This window comes from Rhinatrema bivittatum, chromosome 4 (assembly GCF_901001135.1).
Source record: "Rhinatrema bivittatum chromosome 4, aRhiBiv1.1, whole genome shotgun sequence".
In the NCBI taxonomy this organism is placed as follows: Eukaryota; Metazoa; Chordata; class Amphibia; order Gymnophiona; family Rhinatrematidae; genus Rhinatrema; species Rhinatrema bivittatum.
This window is the reverse complement of record NC_042618.1, coordinates 25,186,820-25,205,282: the sequence shown is the minus strand read 5'-3', so window position 1 is coordinate 25,205,282 and position 18,463 is coordinate 25,186,820. Positions and strand designations below refer to the sequence as shown.

General features: G+C 46.5%; 1 protein-coding gene across 2 annotated transcripts in view; it reads left to right on the top strand.

Moving 5' to 3' along the window:
* Positions 1–18,463, top strand: part of LOC115089683 (alpha-1-antitrypsin-like) — a 56,330-nt gene that overhangs the window by 26,657 nt on the left and 11,210 nt on the right. For both annotated transcript variants that reach the window (XM_029597879.1, XM_029597880.1), the window contains exons 2-3: positions 1,406–2,086; positions 4,246–4,516. In XM_029597879.1, coding sequence (XP_029453739.1) covers positions 1,423–2,086; positions 4,246–4,516 — 935 coding nt within the window. In that variant the 5' untranslated portion in view covers positions 1,406–1,422. The remainder of the gene's footprint in view (positions 1–1,405; positions 2,087–4,245; positions 4,517–18,463) is intronic.

The window sequence follows — 18,463 nt, the reverse complement described above, 5'->3', positions numbered from 1 at the left end:
GACGGATTCACTCCACCTACCTTTCTTTTTCTGCTACTCCTCCTGCTCCATGTGGACGTTTGGCTTCCGTGGCGTCTGCCTGCTGTCCCCTCCTGCGTTCCCAGACTGGCTTGGGCACTGCCTCCTGCCATGCTCCTCAGGTACCTTAGGGCGCGCGCGACGCGCGGCCCTCATTCTTATTTCCTGTATGGTGCGATGACGTTACGCTTCCCGAATATTTAAGCCTACATTTGTTTGCTAGCCTTTGAGTTAGCAAGGGGGAATTCTACGGATGGGATTCGCTCTCCGTACCCAGCTACTCTGCCTCCATCTCCTATTTGGACTCTTAGCTGTTACTGAGGTACCCGCTCCTCGGGGGCCGCTCTGCTTCTTTCAGGTCGCGACCAGGAACCGGTACTCGCACCTCGAGGGCCCATGTTCCCTGAACCGCTGCCTGTGTCCATCTCCTCTTCTACTTGGAAGAATTCGCTACAGACACCATCTGTGAGTACAGCTACATCTCCTCAGAGCTGATTCCCTGGAACCAGGTACTCGCTCCTTGAGGGCCTGCCTCTGTTCCAGCACCAGTGCCACCTTCCACGGAGAACTACTGTGTGAGTACGTGCCTACGAGTCTCTCTGCCCAGGGATCTGGTACTCGCTCCTCAAGGGCCAACTCTTCCTATCTCAGTGCTTCTCTACACTGGGGACTCTGTGCATATCTTTGTGTACTCATTTTCTTAGATTTTCTCCCTACAGAACTGCTACCGGAGAAACCAATGTTGCAGCGTCCTAAGGAATACTAGCCCAGCCGGGCTCCATCTTCTACTCACTTCCGCCACCTCTGGTGGTTCCATAAACTGTCCAATAAAAGATATAATCTGTGTTTGTGTGTCCAGAGCTGAGCCTGACCTGTGGCCCCTCACGGGACTTCCCCCTGTGGGCGTGGTCAGCTGCCACAATGTCCAAGGGTCCACCCAAACTCTACAAAACATAACAGAGCCACATCAGGCACATATTTATAATGGACTTCTCTTACAGTGGTAGGCTCTGTACCACATCTCAGGATACACTTTCAGGTGTTGAAGCTCTTCCTTCAGTTTCTGGACACTAAGCATACAATCTGTACAGTCTAGGGAAAAGCCAGAGAGTTTGCAATCTTAAGAACAAAGAAACTGCAGGGTTCCTACAAGTGATTTACTTGTACCTTTAATACATAGGACCCTATTTTTAGAAGGGATTTATGCCCGTCCCTATTATGGCAACATTTTTTTTAAAAATAGAAGCCATGCACTGTTTGCAGAATACAAACCACTGCACCAAAGAGCCAGTGATGTCACTTAATGTTTATACAATGCAAATGCTTTCCATTAACCTATGTTGCTAATGTTGAAAATGATGATTTTATTTATGTATTTATTTTACAGAATCATTCACAAGAACAATGCGGTTTGTCCTCTGTCTCTGTCTATGCATTTTGATGCTCCATGCTGTGGTCCATGGGGATCATCATAAAGACCATGATGATGATGACCACCACCACCACCACCACCACCACCACCACAAGGATTCAGAAAAGCATGACCACAAAAATGTCACCTGTCACAAAATAGCCCCAAGCAATGCTGACTTTGCATTTGATTTTTATCATCAGGTTACTTCACCTGGAGCTTCCACTAACGTGTTCTTCTCTCCTCTGAGCATCTCCACCTCTCTGGCCATGCTCTCCCTAGGTGCCCAGACTGAAACATTAAACCAGATTATTGAAGGATTAAGACTGAACCACACTGATCTCCCAAAAGAAGAGATACCCAGGGCATTTCAACATCTGATCCACATGTTGAACAAGCCTGACAGCAAGCTTCAGGTGAACACAGGAAATGCTGTTTTCATTCAAAAAGATTTCAAAGTCCTAGACAAGTTTTCAGGTGACATGAAACATTATTATGAGGCGACATCATTTGCTACTGACTTCAAGAATACATCTGAAGCTGTAAAGCAGGTCAATGATTATGTAGAGGAAAAAACACATGGAAAGATTGTTGACTTCTTAACGACTATTGATGAGGAAACTTTAATGCTTCTTCTTAACTGCATATATTTTAGAGGTAAGACATATCATGCAGCCAGATGAAAATAGTTACAAGAATTTTCATCTGGTAGCTGACTAAAATAACTGGTTGTGAGCTCAGAAAGAGAAAAAAATAATTCTGTATTGTGCAATAGTTTAATACATTTGTAATGATCGCTTGAAGTACTTATCCCTATGACTTGAACAAGATCCTCCCTAGCAGTACTCTGAATAGAGAGAAACTTCAAGACCTCCCCTACTGTGATTGCTTTTAATTCCTGTGCTGCTAGTGTGTGCTTATCCAGTACAGCCTCTACGATCCATTACATAATGCTCACCTGACTAGAAACTCACATGAGTAGTACATTTGTGATAATACCCGCTCCCTAGGGCCAGCGCGTCCAGTAGACAAAACTAGGCAGTCGCCTAGGGCACCAACCAGTACAGGATGTCAAAGAGAGCCATAAGGGGCCACAAGTGGAGCCCATCCCGATCCCGGCAGAGAGGAATAAAGACTCGGCGGGCCGCAAGCAAAGCCCATCTTGTTTGCGGCCAAGAGAAGTAGACTTGGCAGACCCTACGCTGTGTGTATGAGATAGAGAGAGGGAGCCTGTGTGAGGTAGTGAGAGTGCATTTGTGGTGTGGAAAGGGAACCTGTGTATGGGTGTGTGCGCCAGAGAGGGAGGGAACTTGTGTGAAGCGGGGTGTGTGTGTGTGTGTGTGTGTGTGTATGCTCATAATATTTGATGTGTGTGCTGTTTTTCAGTTTTACTTTTAGAGCTGGAACATTTTTATTAATTTGAGTTTTTAATTATTGACTGTCCCTATTTGTCTGCTATTTTGATATATTCCTTTTACTAGTATGGTTTTATTATTACTGACGTTTTATATTTCTTCATTTTATTGTTGCATAATTTTTACTTGTGTGTTTGGGCCTGGGAGGTCGGGGCTGTGGCCTGGACTTCGGGGGGAGGGGGGGGGGGGCTCAAGGCAGAAGGTTCGCCTAGGATGCCTAATGCTCTTTTGTTAATTCAAGAGCAAGTCCATAAATTCCTGCCTGCAACACTGGGATCTGTTGGTGCAATTGCCTCATTGCCAGGGCAGAAAACAACTTAGAGTAACAGCACATTGTCCGAGGGCAACAGTTACAACCATCTTGCCCTTTCCATCACTGCACTTCCCAAAGTCTGAGCATGCTGCTGTCTACCGGTCTTGCTTTGATGCACCTTGAAAGCAAGATGTACATCCTACTAGGTACTATGCACAATTTCAGAAAAACACACAGCAAGCAGTGAAGGTCCCTGTGTACACCCTTCAATTAAAAATAATACTTGTTAGGTATAGGTTTTTTACTTAAAAACAAAAAATAATCAGTATTCTGCTCCCCTACAACTTTGATTGCAGTCATGGTCCATGGAGTGCTCTTTGGGACATCCTACTAGCCCATATACACCCGTCTGATCACATGAATATGAGGTCATTTGTGACCGTCTTGGTAATGGGTTTGTCCCTAGGAGATGCAGGCCTATCGTTTATATAGTAAATTTTTTCATTGATACAAGGTGGGTGTTATCAGTTCTTGTGCATTGTTATGAAACATAGAGGGTACAGGTAGCCTTCTTCTAAAATGACAGCACAGACCAGGCAACAAGTAATGGGGCCAGGATTCAAAGGCTTTGTCTAGCTAAATTTTGGAGTTCGGCTGACAAGAGCCAAGATTTAAATGTTTCCCCACTCTAATAGATAAATTTTGTGTGCAGAGCTCATTGTGCACATAAAATTTATCCCGATAAAAAGAGGTGGTGCTGGAGGCATTCCAGGGCTGGGGGTTAAAGTTTTGCCAGTGTGCAAAGATAATTTGGCTATAGTTACTGAATAAGTCTAGTAGACAAAATAAATGCTGTAAAGTTGTGCGCATAACTTAATCCGGATATATTCAGCAGCAGATTTATCTGGTAAGTCCAGCTGAATATTCAGATTACACGCACAACTGAACCTGGATAACTTACCTGCCTGCTGGCTCTCTGAATATCGATGTCAATCCACAATCAAAATGAAATTAATACTTTTAATGAGTTTTTGATACCCAAAATTCCCAAATGTATGCAGTTACAGATGAATTATATGTTTTCAATACTGCAAATTTTTAGAACACTGAATTATCTTTCTCCCCTTCTTTTTCTCCTCTTTCTTAAGGCGAATGGGAAAAACCGTTTAGCGTTAATGACACAAAGATAGGAGATTTCCACGTAGATGAGAACACAGTTGTACAAGTTCCTATGATGTTCCGAAGTGGCATGTATTACAAAGCTCATGATGAAGAACTGGGTTGCACTATAGTGCGCTTGCCTTACAAAGGAGATGCTTCAGCATTTGTGATTTTGCCTGATGAAGGAAAACTGAAGCAGGTGGAAGATGCTTTGTCAAGGTCAACAATGAAGAAATGGATGTCAAAATTGCGCTACGGGTAAAACTAATACTGTTGTAGTTGTTTAAAGTTTGCAGAGAATCAAAATTTAGGATTAGGCCTTAAACATAGGTCTTTATACAAGACACAAATCTTGGCTTCACAAATAGAGGACCTCGCTCATTCTTATGAGAGCAATTTTCAAAACCAGTTATGTGGGCAAAAAGCATTTTACTCATGTAAATCATCCGGCTGAAACTGTCCTCTCTCAATGTGGGTTAAGTACTTTGGCCACCTTGTGAGAAGACGTTCCTGGGTGGAGTGTTTAAGGCAGGGATGGCCATCTCCAGTCCTTAAGACCCACAAACAGGCCTGGCCTTCTGGATACCTATATGAATATGCATGAGATACAATGAAGGCACTGCTCTCTCTCTCTCTCTCTCACTCTATATATACATACATATTTCTGTATACAGAATCATTTCAAGACTGCACACATTTTCAGTTTCACTCATTAACCCCGTATCAATCATGAAGATACACAACTCATTCAGTTTTACTAGAATGGAATGGATTTGTTTATTCACCAAAGCAGATATATATAATGGTTCACAAATTCATGCAATTGAGTTCATTTGCAATGTATAAAGTGTGTGCACTTTTAATAGAAGCTTTAAGTCCTTGCACAACAAACAGCCAAAATCCCAACTCTCTTGTCCTCCTCTGCTGCTGATGAAAAGCATGAAATGGTTGGAGAAGTAGTTCCTGTTGCTTGTGCAGATAAGCCCTTTAGGAAATCCACAATCCAGTAGCTGACAGCAGAAGAAATCCTCCTGCCCCACTGGCAGTAGATAACCCAAAGTCCTCACAATGCATTAATCCTTAATTGCAAGCAAATAATCATTTTTAGGCATTGAATCAGAGCAGACTACCGTCTGTCTTGGGCTAACAGGATCAGCATTCTGTCTGCACGTGCTCAGTGCAAGCCTGGAATTCTTCTGCTCTTAAAGAGATAGCACTCAGGGGCCGATGCAATATTTTGGCGGAGAAAGCGGGCGCTCAACAGACAGCGGCCACTTTGTTAATGCGCCGCCAGGCGCCCCCAATGGGGGCGCCATGCAATATTTAAATTAGGGGGTCGCATTAGCAAGGAGGCGTTAGGGCGCTTGAGCGCCTCTAGTGCCTCCTTGCTAAGGAGAGCCCAAGTGCGTGGCCCTCCACTGGTTAGGAAAACCGACGCCAATATACTCGGCGTCGGGTTTCCTAAACACCGCACAGCTAGGGGGTTGAGGAACGGACACTTCTCAATTGAGCGTCTGTTTCCTGCACCCGACTGCTGGCATTTTTTGTTTACTTTTTTTTTTTTAGTTAAATTACTTTACTTTTTCCTTTTACTTAATATCGCAACAATATTACCGTATTTTCCGGCGTATAAGACGAGTTTTTTAACCCCTGAAAATCTTCTCAAAAGTCGGGGGTCGTCTTATATGCCGGATGTCGTCTTATAGGGCGTATATTTGCCGGTGTATAGGACGCACTTTTTTCCCCTGAAAATAAGGAGTGTGTCCTATGCGCCGGTAATCCAAATTTACAGTGTGTGGTGGATTCCCCGCGCCCTCGCTCCCCGAGTCACTCACCCTCACCTCCGGACGCCGTAGAAATTGATTCTCTGCACCCTCGCTCCTCGAATCACTCCCCCCGGATCCTGTAAAATGTTCATTCTCCGCTCCCCGATTGGCCGGTGCTTCGGCAAGCCCCTTTTGCCCAGCACCGGCCAATCGGGCACCGTGCCTTCACTCGAGTCACTCCATCCCCCCCATACTGTTGGTGATATTCCTGGTGTCCGATTCAAGGTTGTAAAAGTAGCCAATGTTTCCCTGTTAGCCTTGTATAAAGGCAAGAAGGAGAGACCAAGATCATAAACGGTGAACAGAATGTTAATAAAATTCTTCCTTTGACTAAAAAAAAAAACAAAAAAGTTCATTCTCCGCTCCCTCGCTCCCCGATTGACTGGTGCTGGGCAAAAGGGGCTTGCCAAAGCAAGCCTCTTTTGCCCAGCACTGACCAATCGGGCAGCGCGCCTTCACTCCTCGAGTCACTCCCTCCCCTCACCGGATGCAGTAAAAAAGTTCATTCTGTGCTCCCTCGCTCCCCGATTGGCCGGTGCTGGGCAAAAGGGACTTGCCGAAGCAAGCCCCTTTTGCCCAGCACCGGCCAATCGGGCAGCGCGCCCTCACTCCTCGAATCACTCCCCCCGGATCCTGTAAAATGTTCATTCTCCGCTCCCCGATTGGCCGGTGCTTCGGCAAGCCCCTTTTGCCCAGCACCGGCCAATCGGGCAGCGCGCCCTCACTCCTCGAGTCACTCCCTCCTGCTGTAAATGTTGGAATGCGTTGGAAGAGGGGTAGTCTTATATGGCGAATATATCCCAAACTCTATATTTTAACTGGAAAAGTTGGGGGTCGACTTATACGCCCAGTCGTCTTATACGCCGGAAAATACGGTAAGTAGGAGGCACTACAGAAAAGCAATTTTTTCTGCTTTTCTGTACTGGTTTAAGGAGCCCTCAGCAATTAACACCAGCTCTAGGCAGTCGTTAATTTCTGATCACTGTGGGGTAGATTTTAAAAGAAGCGCGATCAGCCTACTTTTGCTTGCGCATCAGACTCAAGCAAAAGTACGCTGGATTTTAGTAGATACGCGCGGAGCCGCGCGTATCCACTAAAATCCTGGATCGGCGCGCGCAAGGCTATCGATTTTGTATAGCCTGCGCGCGCCGAGCCGCGCTGCCTCCCCCCGTTCCCTCCAAGGCCGCTCCGAAATCGGAGCGGCCTTGGAGGGAACTTTCCTTTGCCCTCCCCTCACCTTCCCCTCCCTTCCCCTACCTAACCCACCCGCCCGGCCCTGTCTACACCCCCCCCTTACCTTTGTCGGGGGATTTACGCCTCCCGGAGGGAGACGTAAATCCCCGCGCGCCAGCGGGCCTGCTGCGCGCCGGGCCGCGACCTGGGGGCGGGTACGGAGGGCGCGGCCACGCCCCCGGGCCGTAGCCACGCCCCGTACCCGCCCCCAAAACGCTGCCGACACGCCCCCGGAACGCCGCGACGACCGGGCCCGCCCCCCGACACGCCCCCCTCCGAGAACCCCGGGACTTACGCGAGTCCCGGGGCTCTGCGCGCGCCGGGAGGCCTATGTAAAATAGGCTTCCCGGCGCGCAGGGCCCTGCTCGCCTAAATCCGCCCGGTTTTGGGCGGATTTAGGCGAGCAGGGCTCTGAAAATCTACCCCTAAATGTGCAACCTAGACACACTTTTTTTTTTTTTTTTGCATTGCGAGTGAATGCTAATAGCCTCAATCACATGCATTTGCATGTCATTAGCGCTATTAGATTCACTCCGAGTTTGATGTGTGTTGTAGAGGTGCTAATCCCCTTATTGCATAAGAGGATTAATTAGTGCCTATACAACCCGAATCCAATGCGGGTTATACAGTACAATCGCTTGACGTGCACTATATTGCATCGGCCCCTCAATTTGCAACCCTGTAAGGTCACAAGTAACGCATCTGATATGTTTTCATTACCTTTTACTAAAGGTGAGTTACACATGCTCATCTGTCTCGGGGTCCATATTCAGCCGCTGTGTGGCTGTGGTAGTTAGCCAGGCTAACTGGCAGAGTATATTCAGTGACGCGGTTGCACCACTGAATATTCTCAGCTATCTTAAAGTTATGTATAACTGGCGAACTCTGCTTACCAGAGTTAGGCACAGAACGTAAGCAGCTAACTCTGCTCCTCCCGGAAATGCCTCCCGCCCACCCCCAGCTTATTCGGCTAGAATTAACCTGCATACGGCTTTCAATATGGCCGAGTAGCCATTTAGTTGGATAACTTTTCAGTTATCCGACCAAATGACTTTTTAATATTGACCTCCTTATGCATGTTCATTGTGGATATCCTGTTTGTGGCTCTTGAGGAATGGAGATGAACACCCTGGTGTAGATCTTTGGAAGAATATAAAGTGAATAGATGACATTTTTAATTGAAAAATTATCTGCAGAGCAAAGCAGGTGCCAGAGCAAGTTTCATAGGTAAAGGACAGGCATGCTTTCACTTTTAAACTTGGAGCAAAATCTGCACGTAAAACCTACCCAAAGACTATCCCAAAACACAGCAAGTTCAATATCTATACAGCCCTTGAAAACTGTTTGAGCTATTTGGATACATTTAGTCCCCTAAGGCAGGTAAATTTAACCACTGATATTCTGGGCAGTCCATGGGATAAGGTTACGAAGGATGGAAAAGTGAGGTGGCTAGCATGATTTTCACTGCCTAACTTACAGGACTAAATCACAGCACTGCAGGAGCCTAAATCTGGCCAGCCAGAGCTCAGGAACCCTCCCACAAGCCATAAAGCAATATAAAAAAAAAACCCATCTCAAGCTGCAATCTCCTAAGCACTGTTCTCTCCATTATCATTTTAGTAACCTGCTGACCTGAGAGCTGTGATTCTCCCTTGCTTACCTCCCTCCCAGCACTGCATAACCATTTTTTATTAGCCTGCCCTCCTACTCTCCTTCCCAATACCCTGAGCCACAGAACTCTCTGCTTCCCATCCCTTTGGGCACCTAAGAACAATTTTCTTTTAAACTGCTAAAGTCAATACTTCTTCCTGCCACCACTGCATTTCTATGGTCTGCCCACCCCTCCACCATTGCCCCCTCTCCAAATCTTCATCTGCACCCCTCTGAAATGCACCCAGCTGAGCCAGCAGGAGACACACTCTTCCTTCCTGCTGCCTGGGCATTGCTTGTTGGAGGAACTAAAAAATGAAATTTCAGACCTATTAGTACAAATTTGTAACTTATCATTAAAATCATCCATTGAACCTGAAGACTGGAGGATAGCTAATGTAACCCCAATATTTAAAAAGGGCTCCAGGGGCGATCCGGGAAACTACAGATCGGTTAGCCTGACTTCAGTGCCAGGAAAAATAGTGGAAAGTGTTCTAAACATCAAAATCACAGAACATATAGAAAGACATGGTTTAATGGAACAAAGTCAGCATGGCTTTACCCAAGGCAAGTCTTGCCTCACAAATCTGCTTCACTTTTTTGAAGGAGTTAATAAAAATTTGGATAAAGGTGAACCGGTATATGTAGTATACTTGGATTTTCAGAAGGCGTTTGACAAAGTTCATGGGATAGGTGGCGATGTCCTTTCGTGGATTGCAAACTGGCTAAAAGACAGGAAACAGTAGGATTAAATGGACAATTTTCTCAGTTGAAGGGAGTGGGCAGTAGAGTGCCTCAGGGATCTGTTTTGGGACCCTTAGTTTTCAATATATTTATAAATGATCTGGAAAGAAATACGATGAGTGAGATAATCAAATTTGCAGATGATACAAAATTGTTCAGAGTAGTTAAATCACAAGCAGATTGTGATAAATTGCAGGAAGACCTTGTGAGACTGGAAAATTGGGCATCAAAATGACAGATGAAATTTAATGTGGATAAGTGCAAGGTGATGCATATAGGGAAAAATAACCCATGCTATAGTTACACAATGTCAGGTCCATATTAGGTGCTGCCACCCAAGAAAGAGATCTAAGCGTCATAGTGGATAACACATTGAAATCGTCGGTTCAGTGTGCTGCGGCAGTCAAAAAATGCCTCTGTATCGCTCCATGGTGAGACCGCACCTTGAATACTGTGTACAATTCTGGTCGCTGTATCTCAAAAAAGATATAATTGCGATGGAGAAGGTACAGAGAAGGGCTACAAAAATGATAAGGGGAATGGAACAGCTCCCCTATGAGGAAAGACTAAAGAGGTTAGGGCTGTTCAGACGGCTGAGGGGGGATATGATAGAGGTGTTTAAAATCATGAGCGGTCTAGAACGGGTAGATGTGAATCGGTTATTTACTCTTTCGGATAATAGAAAGACTAGGGGGCACTCCATGAAGTTAGCATGGGGCACATTTAAAATTAATCAGAGAAAATTCTTTTTTACTCAACGCACAATTAAACTCTGGAATTTGTTGCCAGAGGATGCGGTTAGTGAAGTTAGTATAGCTGTGTTTAAAAAAGGATTGGATACGTTCTTGGAGGAGAAGTCCATTACCTGCTATTAATCAAGTTGACTTAGAAAATAGCCACTGCTATTTCTAGCAACGGTAACATGGAATAGACTTAGTTTTTGGGTACTTGCCAGGTTCTTATGGCCTGGATTGGCCACTGTTGGAAACAGGATGCTGGGCTTGATGGACCCTTGGTCTGACCCAGTATGGCATGTTCTTATGTTCTTTGACAACAATTGTTGTCAGAGCCGCCAGAAATGCCGAGCCAGCAGGAAGGAAGTGTGTGTCTCCTGCTGGTTCAGCTGGGGGCCCCTTAGGGTAGGTTTTCCCCATTGAGGGGGTGCCAGTGAGGACGGAGTGTGTGGAGAAAGCAGGTCATAGAATTGGGAGGGAGGGGGATGGGCAGGGAATGTTTTTCATTATCGACCTCATAGTTTGAAAAGGCCTCGTATAATTTGTTCCCTAAAAAAGATTTCAGTAGATTTCCACTTTAATCTTTGGTTCTTCTGCTACAACAAGAGAAGGTCTCAATAATACATGTGGTCCTGTGAGCAGTTACAGATGTGGAGGCAGAATTCCACTTCTATCATTTTGAAAGTGTTGCGGGCAATGGGAGGTAAAAAGCCTTTTTCCTCTCTGTAAGTTGTCCTCGCTCCAGGATGCAGCTGAGAGTACCTATGCTGCCTCTGCCTAAATCCACCCCTGACTTCTATCTGATTTAACGCCCCCTTTTCTCTGGGGTCACCTTCAGAAACTGCACAGATGTTAAAGGAATCTGCTGCTGCTGTGGATTTAAATCAGAGTCTTCCAGGGATAGCCAGGTGGGGACCAGAAACCCAAGTTGGGACTGGCAAAAAGAACTCAATGTCCAAAACAAATGTTGGTTCCAAAAAGAGGAAATAGTTCATTGTTCAGAATCCAAATAAAATCTTCAAGTATCAGGAACAAAGTAAAATCTTTAGATTCAGTCCAAGTAGCAAATAGCAACCAATACAAACTCTACAGTAGAAACCTTCTTAGTATAAGAAAAAAACAACAATATTGCTTAGGTCTTCGAGGTAGCATCTTTTCCATCCGACAGAAAAAAATCCTTTTAAGGTCCTCACCTGGGCTTCCTCAGTAAGGACAAACAGCTCTGGATTCTTGCCTGAGTTCCCTCTGGCTGGTTCTCAGTGATCTGAAACAGCAAAGCCTCCCAGCAGCCTACACTTCTCCTGGGTAGTCAGCTTGGACTTTCACTGCTCTATCTTCTCTGCTCAAGTCTCTCTCTCTCTGCAGTGCCCGTGGAAGCACCAATTATCTTCTGCTAAACCCATTCCCTATTGGGGGAAAGAACCTCCCAGGATTACCCAACTCTATCTACACCATCCTATCACTCAAATCTTAGCTGACACACTGTCTCACTTCCCTTCCAACCCCACAAGAAACAGGAAGGATACTCTGCAAGCACAAAGCTCTCAGACCTCTCACTCAGCCTTGCAGAGCCTGAACCTTCCAGAAAACCTGCTAAGTGACCCTAGGCAGGGTTACATTGCATTTAGAGGAGGTGCTCGCTGGAGGGAGGGGGAGAATAAAGAGAACAGTACATGCATGGGCGGCGTTTTCAGATCTATATGCCTGCATTTCCAGCAAAATTCTACCCACAGAAAAATCAGGTACAAGTGTGGACTTTGTACCTGCAGCAAAGTCCAGCAGGGGAAGTGTGTGTGTGTGTGTGTGTGTGTGTGTGTGTGCTTTCACTTTCAGAACTGGTGCAAAGCTCACAGGTAGCAAGCATGCCTGGTCTTTGTTCTACTACGGATGGGGTGAAAACAGCCCCCTATGAATACATTTTCAATAACGTACCCAGCACACACACATCTGACATTGACTGATTGGTGTGGATTAACGAGGAGGAAGGAGAAGGGAGATTTCCATGTGAACGTTCTCTCTCCTTACTTTAGTCTCAGTGACGCAGCGCCTGGCCTCAGGAATCCAGTAGGGTCGCTGGCGTATCACAGCTCCAGGAGATGTAATATGTCATGTTACACCGGGTGCGTATGATCAGGCAGGTTTGAGAAGAAGTCCTTGTTTTTCTCTACTAGATGCTTCAAGTCAGTTGTCTGTGGACTGGTTAGCTGCTTTTTGAAAGGAACTTGGGCTCGGTCCACTTCAGGTCTAATCTCTGGGCCAAACTCTCCTTCCTGAGCCATGCCTCATTCCTGTGCTACCCATTTCTTCAGGAGGTTTATGTGGTAGATTTTTTTTCCATTTGTCTGGCTGAGCTATGTAGTAATTCATGGGCCCTGTTTTATCCAACACTTGATAAGATCCTTTCCAACGGGCTAACAGCTTGCTTTCTGATGAAGGAAGGAGGACAATGAAATGGCCCCCTTGCTGGAACTTTCATTGGACTGTGGGACAACTGTAAGCTTTAGTTGGGAACTCTGAACCTTTTCCAGACATAGGAGGGCTGCCTCTCTAGCCTTTTTAGGCAATCTTGTATTTTGAGTACGTAGTCCACTAGGTTCTGCCCGGGGTTCACTTCATCTTCCCAAGTCTCATGAACTATGTCCAAGATTTCTCTTGGTCTCCTTCTAAATAGTAACTCAAATGGGGAAAATCTCAAAGAGCCCTGTGGTTCTTTGCAGATTGCGAACAGCAGATAGGGTAGTAATGTGTCCCAGTTCTCATCATCTCCATCCACAAATTTCCTCAACATTTGTTTGAGCATCTGATTGAAGTGCATGACCAGGTCATTGGTTTGTGGGTGATACACTAAGGTTCACAGAATTTTTACCTTGAACAAGATGCACAGTTGTTTCATGACCTTGGAAACAAAAGGGGTACCCTGATCCATGAGGAACCCCTTGGGTAGCCAAAGTCATGAAAAAACCTCCAATAGGGCAGTTGCCACTGTTGAAGTCTTCATATTGTGTAGCGGCACTGCTTCCAGATATCTGGTAACATAGTCTAGTATGATGAGAATGCATTTATTTTCTCGAGTCAACCTCTCTAATGGCCCCACAAGTTCCATTCCTACTTTTTCAAAAGGAGTCTTGATTATAGGCATTGATATGAGAAGTGTCATCTATACTCCAGCAGGTTTTGTGAGCTGGCATGACTGGCAATACAACTGGACCTGTTTATGAAGACCCGGCCAATATAATTGTGCCATTATCTTTTCCTGGGTCTTTTCCTCCCCCATGTGACTCCCAGGAGGTGAGTATGTGCTAACTGCATCACCTGCTGACAATAGGGTTTGGAAACCAAGAGCTGTTCTATCACTTCCCCTTCCACACTTCCCTTTGTGACTCTATAAAGTAAATCCCCTTTCATCACAAAATAGGAAAGAACAGGGTCTGTAAGCTGTGTCTACCCATTGTATATTTTCCTGGGCACATTTAAAGGATTCATCCTGCCTCTAAGCCTGCCTAAAGTTTCCTGGATCACACAGAGGTTTCTACTCCAAGGGGTCTGGTAGGACATTCTGAGTGTGTGATTGTTCTCTCTCTGACTCAGAACTCTCCTCCTCGGCTACCTCTAGATTAGCAGCGTAAGTGTACTTGTCCTATCGGCATCACCTCTAGGACTTAGGAGTCTTAGAGCCTTTATGAAAAGGTCAGGGTCCTCCAATGGAAAGAGTTCTGGCAACTCCAATTCTTCATGGTTGTGGCTGGATGAACCAGTTGTAAGCTAGTTCCAGAGACACTTCAGCTTTGGGCAGTCCTGTCCAATGATCGTGGAGTAGGGTAGCCAAGGGAGTACTCCCACCTCAATCATCTCTTGGCTGGCCAGGATCTTCAGCTGCAAGCAGCTTGTTGGATATTGTCGATGGTCCCCATGAATGCATGCCAGGGTCACTACTTTTTCATAGTCAATTTGACTCGCTTCACTAAGTCTCTCTGAACCATGTTTTCACACTCAGAGTCCACTAAAGCTTGTGGTGGAATGCCATCTAGCTCGACCGAGATCATGAATGAAGAAACTCCCTAGCTAGAGACATCCACGAAGTTACAAAAGTGTGGGGTCACAGTATTACTGTCCATTGCCTCATCTTTCCTACGGGGATAGGCTTTGGTGAAATGGCCCCTTGCTCCACAACTGAAGCATGGCAGTCCGACTGAGGGCTGCAGGGGAGGTAAAAAGTCCATCTGGACCTATGCCAGTGATGGCTAACCTATGACACGCGTGTCAGAGGTGACACGCCAAGACTTTTTGCTGACACGCGCAGCGTTTTGTGGACTATCGGGAATTTTTCTTTTTTTATTGGCTGCGCAGAGCCTTTTTTTTAATCGGCTGCGCCGACCCTTTAAAACTAGTTTTTTTATTATCCCCCCAATGCCCCTGGACGCAGCGACAGGCAGATCGGCAAGGCCAAGAAAAAGATCGCGTTTAAACGCGCTGATGCTCCTCCTCCTTCCTGCCTGTGCATCCCTGGAAGTAAACGTTGCCGGAGCCGCATGGGCAGGAAGGAGGGGAAGCATCAGCGCGTGCAGAAGTGGAGCAGCACTTGCATTTACGGGCCGCCGCGAATCTCAAGTCTCAGCGGCCCGAGAAGAAGAAGAGGCCCGGTAGCAGGGCCGCTGCAGAGCCCATCTTTCGGCGACCCGCAAAGAGGAGGCCCAGAGGTGAGAGAGAGGCTGAGGGTCTGTAGAGGGTGTGTGTGTGTGTGCGTGTATGAGATGAGTTGAGAGATTGTGTGGTGAGAGTGAGGACCTGAATGTTTGCAGAGACAGCATGTGAGAGCCTCTGTGTATGTGTGAGAGAGAGCATGTGACAGTGAGAGCCTGTGCTTGAGCAAGACAGCATGTGGGAGTGAGAGACTGAGTGTATGAATGATTGTATGAGACACAGCATGTGACAGTGAGAGCCTGTGTGTGTGTGTGAGAGAGAGAAATGCATGTGAGAATGAGAACCTGTGTGTTTGAGGGAAGAAGATGGAGAGAAAAGAAACAGAAAAAAAGACAATATAAAAGGAATTGGCAAAAAAAAAATAAGAAAGGGAAGGTGGGAAAAAATAAGAAAGGGAAGGTGAGAAAAAAAGCCTGTGATCAACCAATTAGAAAACGAAGATCAGACAGCAAAGGTAAAAAACAAAATAAATTACTTTTTAGTGATTGGCACATGTAATCTTTGGGAATGTGCAAGAATAGCACTTTCTCTATGCGGATCTCACTATGTATGAGATCAGCATGGAGAAAGTGGAAGCCCATGGGGCCTGCACAGAGAAGGCAGCAGAATGGGCTTCAGTGTCAGTAGCAGCAATCGGCACCTCCCCAATAGCCATGCGGCAGCAGTGACAGTGGCAGCAGAGGAATGAGACAGGTTCTGAGGCTGCTGGCAAAAGAGAGGGGGGTCTGCCTTTAGTGTGTACATGTGAATGAATGGGTCTCTGCAAGGGGGTGTATGTGTGTGAATGCATAGGTGCCTGCCTGGGGGTGTGTGTGTGTGTGAGAATGAATGTGTGCATGCCTGGAGGATTGAGCGGGAGTGGTGTGAGAATGACTGGGAGCCTGCCTGGGTGTGTGTGTTTGTGTGTATGTGAGGGAGCCAGTGAGTGTGAGAGCATGAGTGTGTATGAGAAAATCCAGGGGAGTAAGAGTTTGTGTGTGGGGGCGGGGGGGGGGGGTGGAGGAGGAGAGAGTGTTTAAATTGAAGATTTAGCCAATGAAATTCAGCAACAAAAAAGTCACTAAGCAGGTAAGGTAAAGAATTATTTGTTTTTGCTTTATTAATAAATACAGAACATATATTAAAATTATAATTTTTGTTATTAATATTAGAGCTACAAATATCACAAAATTATGGATTTTTCTAGAAGTGACACACCACCCGAGTTATGCTCGGTTTTTTTTAATGAATTTTGACACACTGAGCGCAAAAGGTTGGCCATCACTGACCTATGCTGCTGACATTCGAGACCTCTGAGTTTTAGGACTATGCCATTCTCTGTCTGAGTTGAGGGGCTTTTCCACGAAACTTGAGGATTTGGACATGGTTGGGCCTGATGATAGGCCTCCACTACTTCCAGAGCCTTTTCAACTGTAAGACTTGGGTACTGGCAAACCCACTGCCACATGGGTGGGTCGAGGCTGTCCTGGAACTGTTCCAGCAGAACCACTTTGGCTACCTCCTTTCCGGTTTTCCCTTCCGGGTACAGCCACTTCCAGGCAGCATCTTTAAGTCTGTGGAATAGGTTTCTAGAGTTTTCTCTGTAGAATCCCCCACTGAAATCGCCATTGGTAGGCTTCTGGTGTGAGCCCCGCTCTCCCTAGAATGGCTACCTTGACTTCTGGATAGGTGGTCCTCTCTTCCGGATTATCTGTTTGGTAAGCATCTTGACAGCACCGGTGAGTAGATTCCCCAGATAGGTAGCCCACCTGTCCCCTGGTCATCCTGCCAGTTGTACTTGTTACGTTTGAGGCATTGTGGACCCTTGGTCGCAATGGAGATGACTCCACCCACGGGGAGGAGCCCTGTGGGGAACCATGCGATAGGCTGACACAGTTAGCAGACACAGAATGATTAGAGTCTTTATTGTACTGCTGTGATTAGATGGTAATGCAGGAAGATAAGACACTGATCCATGAGGTGCCAATGTGCTCAACAGGCTCAGAAGTATAGTCTCACCCAGATGTTCACGATAGGCAGGAGCATGCAGTGCGGGTAATGCTGTGGCTGGTGGGTGGAGTTGGAGCGCCAGTTCGTAGAGGTACTCACAGAGTGAAGGCATCTTCCTGATGGTAGAATGGTGGGACCGAATATCTGTGGTGCCGGATATGAAGTAGATAGGCCCTTGAGGATCGAGTACCCAATGGTCCAATATCCTGGAAATAATAAGAGAAAAGACCTCCGAGGAGCGGTTGTCTAGGTTAGTGAGGACCCCGAAGGGAAGTTGGAAGCGAGAGACCCCCGAGGAGCAGGTGTCTAGAGCTTCTGTTGGAGCGAGGCCCTTAGCGAAAGGAAGCATCTAAGCTGGCAGCTTAGAGCAGCAGAGTAGCGAAGCAAAGTCTTTGCTAACTCAATCTGGTAGTGGAAGCGGAGGCTAGTTATACCCGGAGGTATTGACGTCATGCGGTGAGGCCGCCCTCGAGGTTCCCGCCATGAAATGTTTTTGAGCGTCAGAGATGTGCTCGCTCACGCCCTAGGAGGCCATGGGAGTGAGCATGGCAGATGGGGACGCCCATGCTGGTCTGAGAATGCTGAGACCCACGGCATCCGGCACCGGAGACAGCCATCTTACCCAAAGAGAGAGAAAGGGGAGAAAAAGAGGTAAGGCAGAGCAGTCGCAGCCGTTTGTGACTGACAGACGCAACAGTGCTGTATGCTCAAAGTTTTTCAAGAAGACATCTGGGTCTTCTCCAGGGTTCATCTTAAGGAGCATCTGTGACACTGAAGGTGACCTGGTTACAGCCATTTACACAGCTGTGTAAATGGCTGTAACCAGGTCACAGCCATTACAGCCATGGTTACAGCTGTAACCATGGCTGTAACCACAGCCATTTGCCCAAGCTGTGCAAATGGCTGTGGTTACAGCCATTTGCACAGCTTGGGCCATCTGCATTAGAACCGTATGCTACGTCGCCTGCTCTTGCAATGCCTGCTGCTGATTAATTTGGGTTTGCAGAGCGTTTTGTAATTGCTGCTGACTGGTAGCAAGGACCTGCATCACCTGCCCCCATCTTCCCTGCTTACTGAGCTGCCTCTAAGTTACGTACCTCTCTGGGGATAGGACAGTGGAAAAACAAAAACACCTGCTGGCCTATCCAGCCCTTACTCACTGCTTGACCCCTGACTATGCAAGCGGGGCTAGTCTCCTTGGCCTGTTATGCAGAAGCTGGGTGAATGGAACTGGGAAGAACCAGGAAAAGAAGAAAATCACTGCAGACTTTTTTTTTTTTCTTTTTTCTTCTCTTGCTGTGGCTGTGGGCTCTTGTCTGTGCTTCCCA